The sequence below is a fragment of the Mastomys coucha genome, unplaced genomic scaffold (assembly GCF_008632895.1).
Source record: "Mastomys coucha isolate ucsf_1 unplaced genomic scaffold, UCSF_Mcou_1 pScaffold12, whole genome shotgun sequence".
In the NCBI taxonomy this organism is placed as follows: domain Eukaryota; kingdom Metazoa; phylum Chordata; class Mammalia; order Rodentia; family Muridae; genus Mastomys; species Mastomys coucha.
In genome coordinates this window covers 25,109,773-25,125,589 of record NW_022196894.1, presented here as the reverse complement: position 1 = coordinate 25,125,589, position 15,817 = coordinate 25,109,773, and the positions used below count along the sequence as shown (strand labels likewise).

The 15,817-nt window shown below is 37.5% G+C and overlaps 1 protein-coding gene across 3 annotated transcripts in view; it reads right to left on the bottom strand.

Moving 5' to 3' along the window:
- Positions 1 to 220: 220 nt before the first annotated feature.
- Ccdc50 (coiled-coil domain containing 50) overlaps positions 221 to 15,817 on the bottom strand; it is a 58,012-nt gene continuing 42,415 nt past the window's right edge. For all 3 annotated transcript variants that reach the window (XM_031363563.1, XM_031363561.1, XM_031363562.1), the window contains 6 exons: positions 15,511 to 15,626; positions 14,775 to 14,819; positions 14,585 to 14,689; positions 12,797 to 12,873; positions 7,745 to 7,851; positions 221 to 6,148 (listed from right to left, as the gene is read on the bottom strand). In XM_031363563.1, the coding sequence (XP_031219423.1) occupies positions 6,129 to 6,148; positions 7,745 to 7,851; positions 12,797 to 12,873; positions 14,585 to 14,689; positions 14,775 to 14,819; positions 15,511 to 15,626 (470 nt within the window). In that variant the 3' untranslated portion in view covers positions 221 to 6,128. The remainder of the gene's footprint in view (positions 6,149 to 7,744; positions 7,852 to 12,796; positions 12,874 to 14,584; positions 14,690 to 14,774; positions 14,820 to 15,510; positions 15,627 to 15,817) is intronic.

Below are 15,817 nucleotides of genomic sequence, written 5' to 3'. Positions count from 1 at the left end.
ATACAAAATAGAGGGACTTTTATGATTTATATTCTGAACTATTTGTTGAAATTTTCACTCTACGGTGTAACAGTATATATAAGTTCAACCAAAGAACATGGAAGTCATAAAGTTTCCTAGTATTTAAAAAACTAGTGGTGCAAGTAATATATGCATATATATGCTGTAACTCTCTCAAACTTCAGACTTTGAGTGTAGTAATGAAAACAGGAGGCCATCATTGACTTAATAAACAGATGACTTTATTAAGAGAAAACAAGATAGGTATTTATCTCAAACCATTCACAAAAACAAAGCACATATACTTGCTCATACAATACTTTGGTTTAAAAATTATTTAAAACACCAATGTTAAACCTGATGTTCAGGTGTAAAATACAAATCACAAAAACACAAGCTTGCATAGATGAATGAATGGATGTAGATGTATGAGTGGTAAAGAAGGAAGGCTTGGGCACTGGACAGTGCCTTAATAATGTTAACCAATGATGTTAACCAATGAAGTCAGCCTCCCCAGACACATCAAAGTAGCCAGCACCATATTTCTCATTTCTTCAACAAGGTTATGCACAGGAGCATCTTGGGCTATATGAAGATGAATTGAAATAGACTGTTCCCTGCAGCCTGATCCAGATGGGTGCCGTATTCCCACCAGCATCAGCACCAGTACCAGTCACCTTAAGGCATCCACACAGTGTTTCCTCACAGTTTTATTCAATCTCTAGATAGGCATGTGGTTTGAAGTGGTCTTTCCTCAGGCAAGGAATGATATCCTATTGAGGCTCTGTTCAGCTCTATGAAATATGTACTTCACAACCCCCCACTGGAGGAGTGGGCTGACCATAAACTGACTAGCACTGGGATCCCATCTCACTTGTTTTATACTCTTCTCTATGTCACTGCACTTAAAGGACTCTTACCAAATGAAGTATGCAGTTTCCTCATAGCATAATTAAAGAAATGATTTTTCCCAAATTATAACAGAAATAAATGACAGTATCAGCTCAAATGTTCTGAGAAACCTGATTTATGTAACAAACTCTTGTACTTTCAAATCTAGCACCTTTCAAATGTTTCACAGGGATAGATTGTTCTTAGCAGACAACAGGCATTACAGGGACTTGTCAATTTGAAATGTCACTTTTATGTCATTTTTCCATATTACTTCCTAATATTTATATTATTTCATGAAATGAATATTTAGTTGCTCATTTAAAACCATGAAAAATACAGCTATCCTTGGGATAGGACATCTGTCTTTCAGATTACATCAAGGTCTACAATCTAAAAGAATTTAGAAACTATTCATACATAAGTATAAAAGTTCTCACACCCCAAACTCTTACGAAATTTTTAGCTAGAATCAACTTCAGCAATTATAGTGTGAATTCAGTGTAGCAATATATCCAAAGACTATCACTCATCACTGCATAGCCTCTCAATGCCTACTCTTTACTGTAGGCAATCCTTGCTGATTTGTTACTCAAACCTTTTTAATTTTTTTCTCATCTTCATATTTGAATTTCACCAATAAAGATCTGGGCAATACAGTTAAGTAATTAATCCTGCCCCGATCTAAAATGCTTAAGTCAGCATACTATGAAAAGTAACTTTTTGAAATGAGAATAAAAAAATCTACGTTTTTCTTACTTATAATGCACAGAAGCATATGAAATCTTTATGAACATCTTAGTAGCAGTGCTTGGGTCTCTAAGGGCTTTTAGTGGCAAACATGTAAGTCAGTGTGGTTACCTGCGTGACCGTGCTCGTCTGCGTGCAGCCTAGAAAAGCTGGTCTTCATTCTACGCCTCAATTCTGTTGAAAAAAATAAACTAGAGCACTCTTCAGATCACCATCCAAGCAATACGTCCATTTGGGGAATGGGGAAAGGGTTTCTCCTATATTTGTTAATGGAAAATAAGCTTTTCAATATATGAAAGTAATTTTTAAAATTCTTAGAAATATGTGAGTATTGTCACTGAACCAAAGAACCTTTAGAACATCTTTTGCAGTCACCAAAGAAAAGAACAAGAACCTCCCAACTGTTGATAAAGTTATCAGTGGGTGAATACTCCAGCCAGGGAATCCTCCCCTAGCAGTGCTCTGGCCGTGCCTCTGCTACTCAGGGAACTGAGAAGACACTTCTATTAATGTTTCAAGTCAACAAGTCAACCAGAGTCCAGTGGGAGAAGTTCAAAGCTCCTGGTGTTGCTGCTGCTGGAGGCTCTTTTATGAACTACATGCCAATGGAGAGCTGACGAGAGCTTATGTATACTAAGCACAATGGCCTTGGGTGAACTCAAACTAATTTAAGGCAAAACTGATCTTCACAGACATTGCTGACATAAAGTGCAGGGCTCATCAAAAAAGTGACTATAACTAATGTTTTCCTAGCTCCTTGCCTTCTTGGAGACACTACAATGAAATTGGAGCATTTCTGATGAGTTATAGCAAAAGCAACAAAGCCTTCAATTCCTTCTTCCCTTTAATTAAATCTTACTTATATCACCATGGTAAAAACTAACCAACCAAACAAAAATACCCTTCCACCACATATTCGGATAATACTGTTCCATGCAGCATTAACAGGATACTCCACAGTAGGCTCCTCCCTGCCCGTATTGCATTACAGGGTAGGAAGAAGTAAGCATCCTGTCACCAATCCCATAAAGATATGGCTCTAAAGCACACAGGCACCAACAGATAGAGAGAATTGAGGGGTCTCTCCTGGGTCACTTCTCTGAATGTGAGATAGGAAGAGAGAATGCGTGACCAAGTCATTTCTCTGGTATGAACAGCATATGACAGACATATTAAAGACCTTTGTAAATGAAAGGTTGGATTTTGAATGTTGTAGGGATTGTTTTGTAAAAGCGTGCTATGAGAACATGGCACAGCATTCACAGTGAAATCAAGGGGAACAATGTCTCCTTGTCAGTGTGACTTCAATGTCAGTGCTCCTTCCATAAACACCACCCTCCGCAAATGAAAGAAGCCATTTACTTCAAGCTCTATTCCATCTCAGGCCTTCGAGTTATTTCTCCTTGGGCTTCATCCTTTCAGAAGGCTGATGATCTCAGTCAATCAGAAGTTACCTTTTAAAGGAGAGTAACAGATCTTCATATTTCCCAAAGTGAGATTTATATAAATAAAAGGCATTACTCATTATAAGTCAAGGCTGTAAAATGTTAACCACTTATGTGGTAAACAGAATGCACCATATTACAGTATGTTTTTTGTCTTTGTTTTTGTTTTATTTGGCACAAAGCGACTTGAGAGAAGCTCTAGTAGTATTAGAGCCTCCAGTGGAGCACAGGTCACATGCTTTTAACTGCTGGCCTGGGCGCAGTGACCCAGGCCACTGTGGAGAGTTTTCTTTGGGCACATATTTATGCATACCTCTCTTCCTAGCTTAGATGTTTCTCAAGATCAGAAACACATAGTTTGGTTTTGGCTGTTTGGGTTTTGAGTTCATTACTAACTATCATTTGTCATACAGTCACTTGACCCCATAGCATTTCAATGGCATGCAAAGTCACTTGCAAGAACTCTCAATATTCTTTGAGAACAAAAGAAGCAATTTTTCTATTCTCCCAACACGGCAATTATGACTAACAGTAGCTTGAACACTGGAATTCATTTTCTTTCAGGTCAGCATATTTAATCTGACTTTTATCTAGCCTCTTTTCTGGGATGGAAAAGGGGAGAGTGTCACATCAGTCTCATGATGAGGCTCCTTAACATACTGTTCATCCAGTAATACTGTTGTTAACAGCATGGCCTACAGAGAAAACGAGTTGAGAAACAAAAGAGTTCCCAAAGCTAGAGGAGTTAGTCTATATGTTGATAACAAAACATAATACAGTGTGGACCTAATAATTAAATTGCATGTGCTCAATAACAGGAACAAAATAAATGCTTTCATTTCTATATAAAAATTAAAAAGCAGAGACCACAGTGAAGACTGGCAGTTCATTAAGAGCTGTTAGTTGTTTCAATCATCTCAAAGATATATTATTTGACTTATAGCAAAAATTTTAATTAAGAATAATTAAGAATATTTTTCTACCTTCTTACTCATAATAATTACTGGTACTCTTAAAAAACTGCTCACTTTACAAAAATAAAATAAAACAAACAAGATATTTTAAAACTGTAGTCTTTAAAAAAAAAACTTAAAATGTAACAAATTTTCCAATACTGATGTTAAGCTGGCCATCACACAGGTTGCACTGCCTTTGGCCATCCATGGTGACAGGAAAGACTCCAGCATTCTGGTTAAGTGACTTGGCATTTTTTAAACTAAAACACATACATTTTACAATAATAAATATGACTAAATGAAGTTCATGCAAAACAAAAGAGATGCAGCTTTTAAAGTTAAAAGTGATCATTTCATGAGATAGAAAAATAAGTATTTATAAAACAAAAATATGGCAGAAGATGTTGTCTGCTTTGCCTAATTATCACATAAAATGCAACTCTATCTTTTTCTTTAAAGTTACCTTTTCAAAATACCTTTAAAAAGCATGAAGTAAAATCACAGGTCAGATAAAGAAAGCCACAGCAGTATGCTAGGCTGGTAAAACTAAGCTGTGATACTGAGAGCATTACAGAGACTCTGACGTAAGGCTGGGCTTTCCCTTGGCCTCCATCTCTGAAGGAGGACCTCCTACGTGCATTTGCTGGCTGACACTCAGGCCTGTAGTTCACACTCCCTTGCATTTGCTCCCAGGGACTGCACTGTTGCATCCCGGTCTTTCCAGATTACTGTTTACCCACAGCTTCACTTTTCACTCAAATTTAGATCAGGTGTCACTTTATGAAACAAAAGATTATTCTCAAAATCAGAGATCAAAATCTTTTGGGAGCAGCCTTCCAGAATCCTACACAAGTTTAAGACAGTTTGTAAAGACAAGCCAAATGGAAGGCAGGCACTCCTTAAATATTTCTCTCAGCAACCTTGTTTTCTTCTTTTCTAAATACATAGCATACTGACATGACAGAAAACATCAGACCCATACATTGAAAAGAACAGCAAGTCAAGCTGGGAAAATGGCAATCATATATAGGTTTAGCATGGCTGCCATTTATATAAGTAAGTGGTATGGATGGATACACAAAGTTTTATAGATGACTTTAAAAGGCCTTACAGAGAGGAATACAATGACCATCAGCATAGATGTATATAGCTGGATAATGACTCACTTCATCAAGTTCAACTTCACATTGAATTAATCTAATATTGCAGGTGCATAAAACATCACTGAAAGGTTGCTATATCCTGGGAGCAAGAGGCTGGATGTGCACAGCTAAGTGGACAGATGGTATCAAGTCCTATGGGAACTGTTCTATTCCTTTGGCTCTGTAATAAAGTTAGAAAAGCAAGACAATGGAAGGCTGCTTGTTCTTTAATTTTGAGTTGATGCCTCATGGACCTGAGAGAAAATATCAGACATTAAGGTCTATACAAATAAATATTAACACATGATTCATTGCCTAAGGGCATCTAAAAGACTTGATCCTGAGGAAACTGTAGTACAAGCTAACAAGTGAGGGTTACATGGCCATCAGAGCCTCTACCAATCCATTTATTCAGAAGAACAGACTTCCACTACTCTAGGTATTTCCCCTATACTTTATTGTGGTTACTTTTTCTAAAAAGGATAAGAAACAATGGCTGTATCTTTCAAAATATCATAATAAACGCAAAGCAGTTATTCCATATACTTTCCTATTCTTCATTGCATCCAAATGTTATGCTTTACTTGATATTGAATCTCTGTACACTTTTAATTGCTAAATAAACTCAATTCCCTAGATGCCAATATCCTATAACTAGCAACTGTAATTTTATAGAATTATTACATCCCAGGAAATATATCCACAGAAGAGATGGTCAATATTCAGAAGCTATATTTTCTTACACTGCCATAGTGACCAAAATAACCAAAATTATAAAATGAAGTGAAATACTTTTATAGTTAAGAAAACACTTGAGAGTAACTCCAAGCAATGGCACACAGAAGGACAACAGCCAACGTGGAATGCATGTTGTATCTTTCAGTAATATGTGCTATAAGAAGTCCATTTCCGAAGCAGATCCCTTTTTGTTTGTTTGTTTTGTTTTACTGCTTATTATGGAAGCCTAGGGAAAGGAGAAAAAGGAAAAACCATTAAAATCCAGGTAATTAGGTGAAGGGAGAAAAGAGAATTTAAAGCTAAGTGTCTTTGCAGTTTTATTTGTCACAGATTTTTACATTTTTGATAGTGCAAAACAAATACTTCAGCAGTCAATGTGTAAATTCCAACATGGAGCTCTACACCTTCTGAATGGCTTTCTAACTCCATATGATTTCAAGAAGATGGCTAAGCCTTGAATCTGCCTCATTTTGCTATGTAAATTTTTTGATTTGCAAGTTCTTTATAATAAAGTTTTAATAAATTAAAAAAAAGATAAAAATATTTTCAGTTCACTGTCTCCCTGCCTAAGATACATCTTTGTTTCTAAATGGCTACTCCTTGCAATTTTAGAAATCTTTTGCTTATAAAATATTCATGTACAGAATCAATCTGTCATTTTAATACTTTGCAGCAAATATATGTTTAGGACAGACAGACATATACTGTCCCCAAATAATACAAACTCAGGTACAGAAGAAACAAATCCGTAAGTAACTTTCCAGCTGCATCAGTTGAATGTATCAGTAAATGAAAAGAATGATAAAAATATCACCTAAGAAATCTTCAAATAAATGCAATCAAACATTGAGACCTAGTGCTTCGAACTTGTCTTGCAATTATCTTTCCTTTATTCCCTACCTCCCAAGGTTTCACTGTTGGTCATACTGACCTGGTGTTTCCTCTATTTCTCCCTCTGGTTTTGGAGTACAGGAGTATAGTATCATACAGAACCTTCTTTTACAAGGCTTACTCTACAAGACTGACAATTCTGTACTAATTACTGTACTACCACTATTTTGTAGATAGAGAAGTTAAAAAAGAAACTATCTCACTATGTAACTTTGACAAATATATGTGTGCGTGCGTGTGTGTGTGTGTGTGTGTGTGTGTGGACTAGAAAACCAAATTCATCCAACTATCTTTCTGCTATAAAGTTATTAATCCACTATAGTTCTCCACTTCTCTCCTCATTTTCTTTACTGTCCCTGTCGTGTGAGGAACTGTGTGGTATGTATGTGTTTACACTGCTAATCTAATTCCTACCCTCAGGGATGGCTGGATAGCATCCAACATGCTTGAAACAAAACTGTTTTAGATTTTGAAAATTTTCTTTGAAGCATATGCATAGACTATCTCTAATTTCTCACTACTAATTGTTTGACTATCAAATGGCAAGTAAGGTATCCTTAGTTGGAAAAGTCTACATCTGAAATGTTTCAAAAGTCTGACACTATTTGAAGAATGCATTAGTCCTGAAATCCAGCCTTCAGATTTCTGTTGTTTAAACTATACAGATCATACAGTCCACTCTAAAGTGGGACCGCAATCCCCCCAGTAATGTGACAAGAGAGCACTAACTTCTCCCTGAGAAAAGTGTAAGTGTGTAGAAACCCTTGCACTTAGTTTAAAGTGAATGACTTCTAGCTTTCTTGTGTTTCGTAACTGCTGAGCAGCAGGTGGCTTACTTTTCCCCACCCATAACTAAAAGACGGCATTTCATTTCCTATGATAACACGAGGCTTGCCTAGAGAGTCTTAGCTGGATCACACAGATGCCTTACCTTTCTGTGAGGACTCTGACTTTGGAAAATGACGTGTAGTACTGTGCTGGTTTGTAAAGTGGGTGGGGTCCGTATGCTCAGGGCCCATCACTGTAGGTGGCAGTGGTCTGCAAGCAAACAGAATTTAAAGGATCTAAAATGTCTACCACCCCTCCAGCTCTCATTGAGCAGTATAGCAAACACCCTTCTATAGAATCCAAGTGTCCAGTGTTTCATAATGCTCAAGTTAGTCCCTAGATTGCTATATATCTTTGAATAATTTATTTTTATCTTACTATTCTTGATGTATATAAGTCTCTAAATTTTTTCCCAATATCTAATATGTATGAGTCATTGTTATGGAACCATTATATGAATGAGGTATAGCCTGCCCTTAATTTACTCCATCTTGCCAGGTTTTACCAAGAAAAGAAGTGAATAAATTAATAAAGAAAGTAAAGAAGAAAACAAGAAGTCCAAAAGGGCAGAGGCTACCAAGAATGGGAGCACTTTCATGAGCAACAACAGTCCTTCATCCACTAGGTGGCAAAGTACACCTTAAAACACTTGCAAGTTTCTATGCGAAGCATTTAAAAGGTCTTAGGTCAATGAGAAAGAAAATGTCAAAAAGGAAAAATGTATTCTAAGTATTTATTAATTACTTAATATAAACTTATGCAAATATTTGGCATTGATGAAAATGGGAAGAAAACCCAGCTTAATTCTTTAATTTCTTTCAAAGGTATACTTAAATTTTGCAGTAAAACATGGAGCCTGATAAGGCTGTTACACCTTAGATCTATAACCGTATTAAAGGATGTTGTATATAATCTTAAGGATGTCAATATGTTGAGGCTTGAAAAGCTCTAGTCGGTTTGGTACAAAATTGATTATGTAATCTCCAAATCAAAGCTAACACTGAATTTCTCTACTTGTCCCGAGCAGAATTCCCTCTCTGGGCATCGGAAAGGGTTAGAAAGAACTCTACAGAGCTCAGTTGACCTACAACTTAAGTCTGCAGGGCAGCATGGTTAGGTGAAGTGAATGACTGATCCAGGTGGATATACCTAAGCTTAGAAAGAAAACAGCTGTTAAGAGAACCAAGCAAACTCCAGAAACAGTGCTCTGATCAATGCAGAGCACTGATCATAATATACACATGTGTGTATCAGTAGGAACAACAGTGCCTGCACATATAACATGTGTCTATATATTTTCAAATGAAAGCCGTAGGTCAAAATCTGTACTTTGTGCAGCCCAAAGTCAAAAGAGCAACACAGTGAGAGCGAAGGGCCTACTAGAGTGATCTATTTATTCTTGTATCTCAAACCTTCAAATGTCATTTGGAAATGAACTTTGATATTTTTGTAATTTTGTTCATGCTATATGCATAAAAACACTTTAAGCACAGTTTACTCTCACCCCAAATCATGTGCCTGCATATTAAAGTCTGTTGTTTGTTTTCTTAATGCTGACTGACAATCTTAACACCTTAGAAAGTAACACAGGCTTGTTAGGAAGAACTGACACAAATCAAGTGACTTCAGGACTAAGCTTCACAAGGTGGCTAAAGATGGCAGCCAAGTCCCAAAAAAATATGTTTATCACTGCGGCAGAATTTTCCTTACTTTTTCATGAATCTCAGTAGAGACCCCTAAATCTGAAGAAAGGAGCACTGGAAGGTCCATGCAGGGACAAGCAATTCACTCTAAGTCACCCTCAGGTCTCAGGTTCAGTGGTTTTCAAATATTATATATTTATTTTTAGTTGAAAGAGAATTACATCACCGTCCCCCCCCCCCTTTTTTTATTCCTTCAGGCCTGAAATGCCCCTCCTGACTCTCAAATTGATTTCTTTTGAATATATTTGTTACATATGTATAAAACACATGTATGTGAATGCACAAACACACACACAACCTGCTGAGTCCATTTGTGTTGCTTGTGTGTATATTGTTTCAAGTTGACCAATGTGCACTGGACAACTGACAAGTTGGCTCATCCTGGCAAAAGCTGCTTTTCTCCTCCTCCTTCTCCTAACAGCCAAGACTTGCCTACAGTTCTTTGTTTATGGGTGAACCCCCTTCCACATTAACATATCCACAGATATTCCCTGGGCTCGGGTCTTGTTTACACAATCATTTCTGGAACACACCCTTTCACAGCAGACTTCCTCAGACTATAGAAGGAACATTTGCTCTTTCCTATGGTGTTACATTGCAATGGGGATGATTGGTTCCAGGTTAGTGATATTTATCATTAAAGATGGGAAAACTCTTACAAATCAAGAATTTATTCTGTAGTTCTTGTGTTACAATTACCCACTTCTTTCTCCTAAAATTATATTTTCAATTAGTAAGATTGCTAAATGTGCCGGGCAGTGGTGGCGCACGCCTTTTATCCCAGCACTTGGGAGGCAGAGGCAGGCGGATTTCTGAGTTCGAGGCCAGCCTGGTCTACAGAGTGAGTTCCAGGACAGCCAGGGCTACACAGAGAAACCCTGTCTTGAAAAACAAAAAAAAAAAAAGATTGCTAAATGTTCTTCAGAGTTCACTTCAAAAGTCAGCGGCTGGTTGCCTGCACCGGAGGCAGGCTAAGTGGCTCCTTAGGCTTTACACCATGTTTTACCCATGTCACTCAACAAATCATCCAGTGTCTGGGTAATCACAGCAAGAGCAAAGAAATGCTCACTCTTAGAGATGGTTCTTATCTTAGCCCTAAGTATTAGGATGATCCAAAGATCTCCAATTGCAGAAAAATACAGTTAATATTCATATGACTGTGCTAGAAAGTAAAGGAGACTTGTAAAAGTTTTAGACTTTTCTATAGTAAAAACTCAAAAAGCAACTGACATTTTCAGTATAAAAGCCTGGAGCTAGGGCTGGTGAGATGGCTCAGCGGGTAAGAGGACTGACTGCTCTTCCAAAGGTCCTGAGTTCAAATCCCAGCAACCACATGGTGGATCACAACCACCAGTTATGAGATCTGACGCCCTCTTCTGGTGCATCTGAAGACAGCTACAGTGTACTTATGTATAATAATAAATCTTTGGGCCGGAGTGAGCAGGGACTGAGTGAGTGGGTACCAGAGCGAGCAGAAGTCCTAACAGTCAACAACCAGATGAAAGCTCACAACTAACTGTACAGCTACAGTGTGTACTCATATACATAAAATAAATAAATAAATCTTTAGAAAAAAAAAAGTCTGGAGCTTTGTTTTGCTTTGTTTTGTTTTGTTCTTTAGAACAGTTTTCTTCAGAAGTGGCTAAGAACCCAACCCCCTCCTGCCTCAGCCTCACTAGGTATAGAAGCATGCCCCCTAAAGTTTCTGACTTAGAATTAATACACATTACTGACTGATTCTTAATTTCCACAAACAAGAGGAAAGAACTTAGAATAAAATAAGAAATTGGGACTTTGACAGTGAATAGACTAAACTTTACATGATTTTTTTTTTTTTTGGACTGACGCCACTGCTAAGCTGAGGTATTACACAGAATAACCATGGGAACTCATGTTCTGCTCTCTTTTATACTAACTCTGTCTATGCAAATAGTTTCCTAACCTTTCCATCATAATTAAAAGTGAAAGAGGAGACAGACACTGTAATAGGCACACACTCACAAAGCTGTTAAATAGGTTTTAAACTATGAAATAGTATTTCAGAAAATCCTTATTCATTCATTTTCTCATATGCAGAATATTTTAGCAAATGTTTAAAACAAGGATGCTTTAAGCTTGAAGAAAACAAAGGGTTCTATGTGTGCCACTCCACTCTAACTCCTAACATCATGACAAAAGATCAGTTGATTGTTCATTTCAATACGCATAGGAATCTTCAGAGGATTTTAATTTTAATTAACCTTTACAAACAGTCATCCCAGACAGTCCTATTTATCTTTTGTCAAAGATATTAATGTTCAATAGAGGCAAGGACTTTGGAGACTGAATAAAAACACCTCTAAAAGTGAACATCAAATCTCTACAGGATTAGGTGCATCCTCTCCCACTGAGGTCAGACAAGGCGGTCCTCTGCTACATATGAGCCATGGGCTACGGCCCATCCATATATGCTCTTTGGTTGGTGCTTAGTCTCTGGGAGCTAGGTATATTTAATGTTTCTATGTGTGTGAGTATTTGCCTACAAGTACATATGTGAACCTCTTGCATACTTGGAGCTGTCAGAAGCCAGAACAGAGCACCAGGTCCCCTGGAATTGAAGTGATAGGTCACAGTGAGCTACAAGGCAGATGGTGGGGAACTGAAGCCAGGTCCTCTGTGTGCCATCTCTCCAGCTCCCATCCATTCTTTATACTGAAAGCTTTCAATACACTTTCATCTAGGGGCTTGAAATGTACAAATCATAACTTATTTATAGTCTGCCTCCTGCTAATATTAAAGCTTCTATCTAACTACATAGTAATTCCCCTATTCTTCTCCCCTATTCTCTTCCCCTGTTTTATCCATGCCATCCTTCTGTGTTTAGGCCTTCTCTTCATGTTTTAATCAAACATTCTGGAAAGACAATAAAGAAAAGAGAACTTTCTTCTCCAGACTCAACTGTTGACTAGTAAAGGTGAAAAGACAGCACTCAACACTGTGACTGTAAGACAGGAAGAACACAGAACAGTCAGCTACTTGCTACAGTGAGACTGAATCTGCAACACAGCAATTAATTGTATACAAACACACACACAACCACACACAGACACACAAACACAGGAGTGCACCTAAATGCTCTTATCCAGTGAGCTATGTTCTCAGCCCCAACAAACATTTAAAATCTGAGATTTTTAATTTAGAAATTAGTTAATCCCATCTCTTTCTGGCTGAGGGTACAAACTCCTAAAGTGACAAGAAGCAAGCTTAACACAGGAATCTTTCCTTTTATATCCCAGTGTCTATTATAAATATTCCTTACATGATTATTGCCAATGTAAAATTCTGAATAGGGTTTGAAAATAACCCTTTGACACTTGAATGCAGATTTTTGGCTTGCCACTGGAAGGACAACTGACAGGTCCTCACTAACCCAAAGCTAACTTCCTCGTTCTCCTTTTCAGGAGCCATCTTACCGTGACGGCCTATCAGTCTTGGAACGGTGTGCTTCATCACCCTCTTTTGACTTTGAGTGGGCTGACTTTGCTTTTGACTGTGGACAGAAAAACAAACACTAAACAAAAGGAAAGAAAAAGTTTATAAAGCTTTCCTTTAGGGATTTCTGGCTACAGTTAGCTGAATAAAATGTTTCTATATACAATTATTCAAGTCAAAAATTGACACACAATGGTCTGGTGCAAAATGGTCTGCTGGCTAATCAAATGATTGAGTCACACAAACACACAGATGCATGTACATGCACATATGTGTGCAAATGCACATATATTCAAACATAAACATGTACACATACACACACACACACACACACATTGCAAATCTTATAGTCATGTGCAGACACAATAAGTAACAAAGGTGCTGCACAGCTGGCCAGATCTAGAGAACAAAATGGATGAAGTATGGATTTGAGCTCTTAAGTTCTTCTCTGTGCATCCAACTTAGGGCAAAGGCTTACCAGCCAGCCACTAAAACACATTTCAAGTAAAGTTTCTAAGCAAAGATTTATACCAACAGCAGTTACAGAATGTAAAAAGTGCAAAGGGGGAATATTTGCTAGCAAGATGGTCCTGTTCTTTGATTTATAATTCATAAAAAGTAAAGTATCTTTTCTTGGTTAAAGAATCTAAGCATCTGTGGGTTTCTTTTATGTAATAAAACATTTGGGGATGCTTAACCACAATGAAATATTTTAGAACAAATCCTGAATTGTAACAATAAGTGGACTAACAAGATATAATTAACATGCAAATAATACTTCTATTTGTTTTAAGACAGATACTTAGCAACTTAGTAAAGAAAAGAGGCTAAGTGACATCATCAGTATAGTTTTGAGGTATTTTGCTTCACAATAATTACTGAAGCTATGAGGCAGGACCGGACACGAGAAATGGAATACGCAGAGTACAGTACAGAGATGAGGCATGTCATGTGTCCAGACTCCTAAGTAGGCTCCATGTTCCGAAGCTAGTACAAACTCTGCTTCCCAGAGCCTTACTGCCTGAATCCTCCTCTGTATATGTTCTCATACACTGCTTGGCTTTGCATTTGTTTGCTGTGCATCATTTTTCATACTCTAGTGACCCCCTGCCTCTGTCTCTTCAGTATATCCTATCATTGTACACCAACACAATCAGTTGTCTTCCTCTCACAGTCAGGAAAAGAGACCTTTTCATACAAATGCTGATTGTCAAATTTAACTTGCAACCAGTGAATACAACAATTAGATTAACTGAGAGTAGAAAAATAATGTGCAACAATGTCTGATTAACAAGGGAAAGATAATAGTCGAGATCCTATGCAAGCATTGTTGTACTAAGACATAAGCACTGGGTGCTAGGGACATGCATTCACTTGTCAGTCACCATCTATGAAAACAAGAGAAAGGTGTCTGGGGAGAGGAGGACAATGCAGGCACACTGTGAGCAGAGCAAGAGCAGGCCACTGGGGTGGCTCTGAATGCAGATGAACACATTGCATCCTTTTGCAATGTAATTAGATAAAATCAGATCCCTGAACCTGAGTCAGTCTGAAAATGTCTAAAATGTACTTGGCAAACTTAGCAGTATAAATTCAATGACATGTTTCATTGTGAAACAACCGTAACACATTAGTCACATATGCAATGTATGTATTTTTACATACCAAAATAGATTTTCAGAGCTTACCCTGAGAGTAGAACCCTGTTTTCACCTCTCATTTTATTGCTTATTTAAAAATAAAGCAAAACAAAAAAGGTCCCATACTACCTTGCACTCGGGGTCATGTTTCCTTTTGTCCAAAGATGACTTTTCTCGCTCTTTGGCTTTCTTGTAAGCTTTTTTTTCTTCAGCCATCAGAAGTCGAGCAATTTCCTAAGCAAGACACAGGCCATGTCATTAATTGCAGACTTGAGATTGTTTCTCACAATGTAGGGAAACCTTATTAATGTGAACTGACCTCATCCTGGGCAACCTGAGCTGCTCTTATGTCCACATGAGTAGCCTGCAAACAGAAACACAACAAATAACTGGAATCTCTGCAGTCGATTTAAAATATCTTATATAAAATAAATTGGAATTTGAAACCAGCTGTAGTTGAATCCCGGGTGTTGATGGTCAGTAGGAATACTTTCACCAGTCAGAAGAGAAGGACTTTGCAATCTGCTCAATAGAATATTTTTAGAGAACCACTGAAAGTTAACGCAGAAATCAGGATATGGAGTTCTGCTGCTAATGCTTTATCAATCCCGACAATCAGATGTAGAAAGCCCCCTTATGCACAAAGCTACATTTCTATAGGCTAAGTGAAGCTGCTTCCGGAAACTGCAGATAATGCCAAACCCTGAGAAGACTATTTTTCCAATGCAAACAAACTCAAAATGGTTAATTTATAAACCAGCCACAGGAAAAGGTTAATAATTCCAATAATGGAAGATGCCACTTTGAATAATGTACTCAAAGTATTTATTTTCAATTCCAGATAACCAAAACTACAGAACTTAACTAAGGGGGAGTATATTCTGCTCCACGTCCACTGGCTTGATTGTCCCCACACCCAGAGAAGACACGAGTTATAGAGTTCAACTGAGGGAACCATAATGCTAACAGTGGAACTCTATAGTGTTTATTATAAAACTGAATTATGCTTCAGTTTGGACAGCCTTTGTTTGAACTTTTACTTTAAATGTACTCACCAAAAGTTCTTCCTCTTGCAACTTCCGGGCAATTTCAGCATCATACCACTCCTGGTCCCTGTGGCTACCTCGTGCTGGAGTAGAGACAGTTTCTTTTATTCCTCTTGGTTTCATTCCTAGGAAAAAAACTCAATTCAATGTGGTTACTGGGATTGTTTTCTGAAAAGATGAAAATATTAGGAAAAAGACATTTAATAGTGAGGACACTGCCTCCAGTGTGTAGATTTCACTACAGGACACATTTGAAATAAATGTTTCCTGAGCATCAAATAGTAATGTGCACAATCCAAACATTTTAACAAAGTTA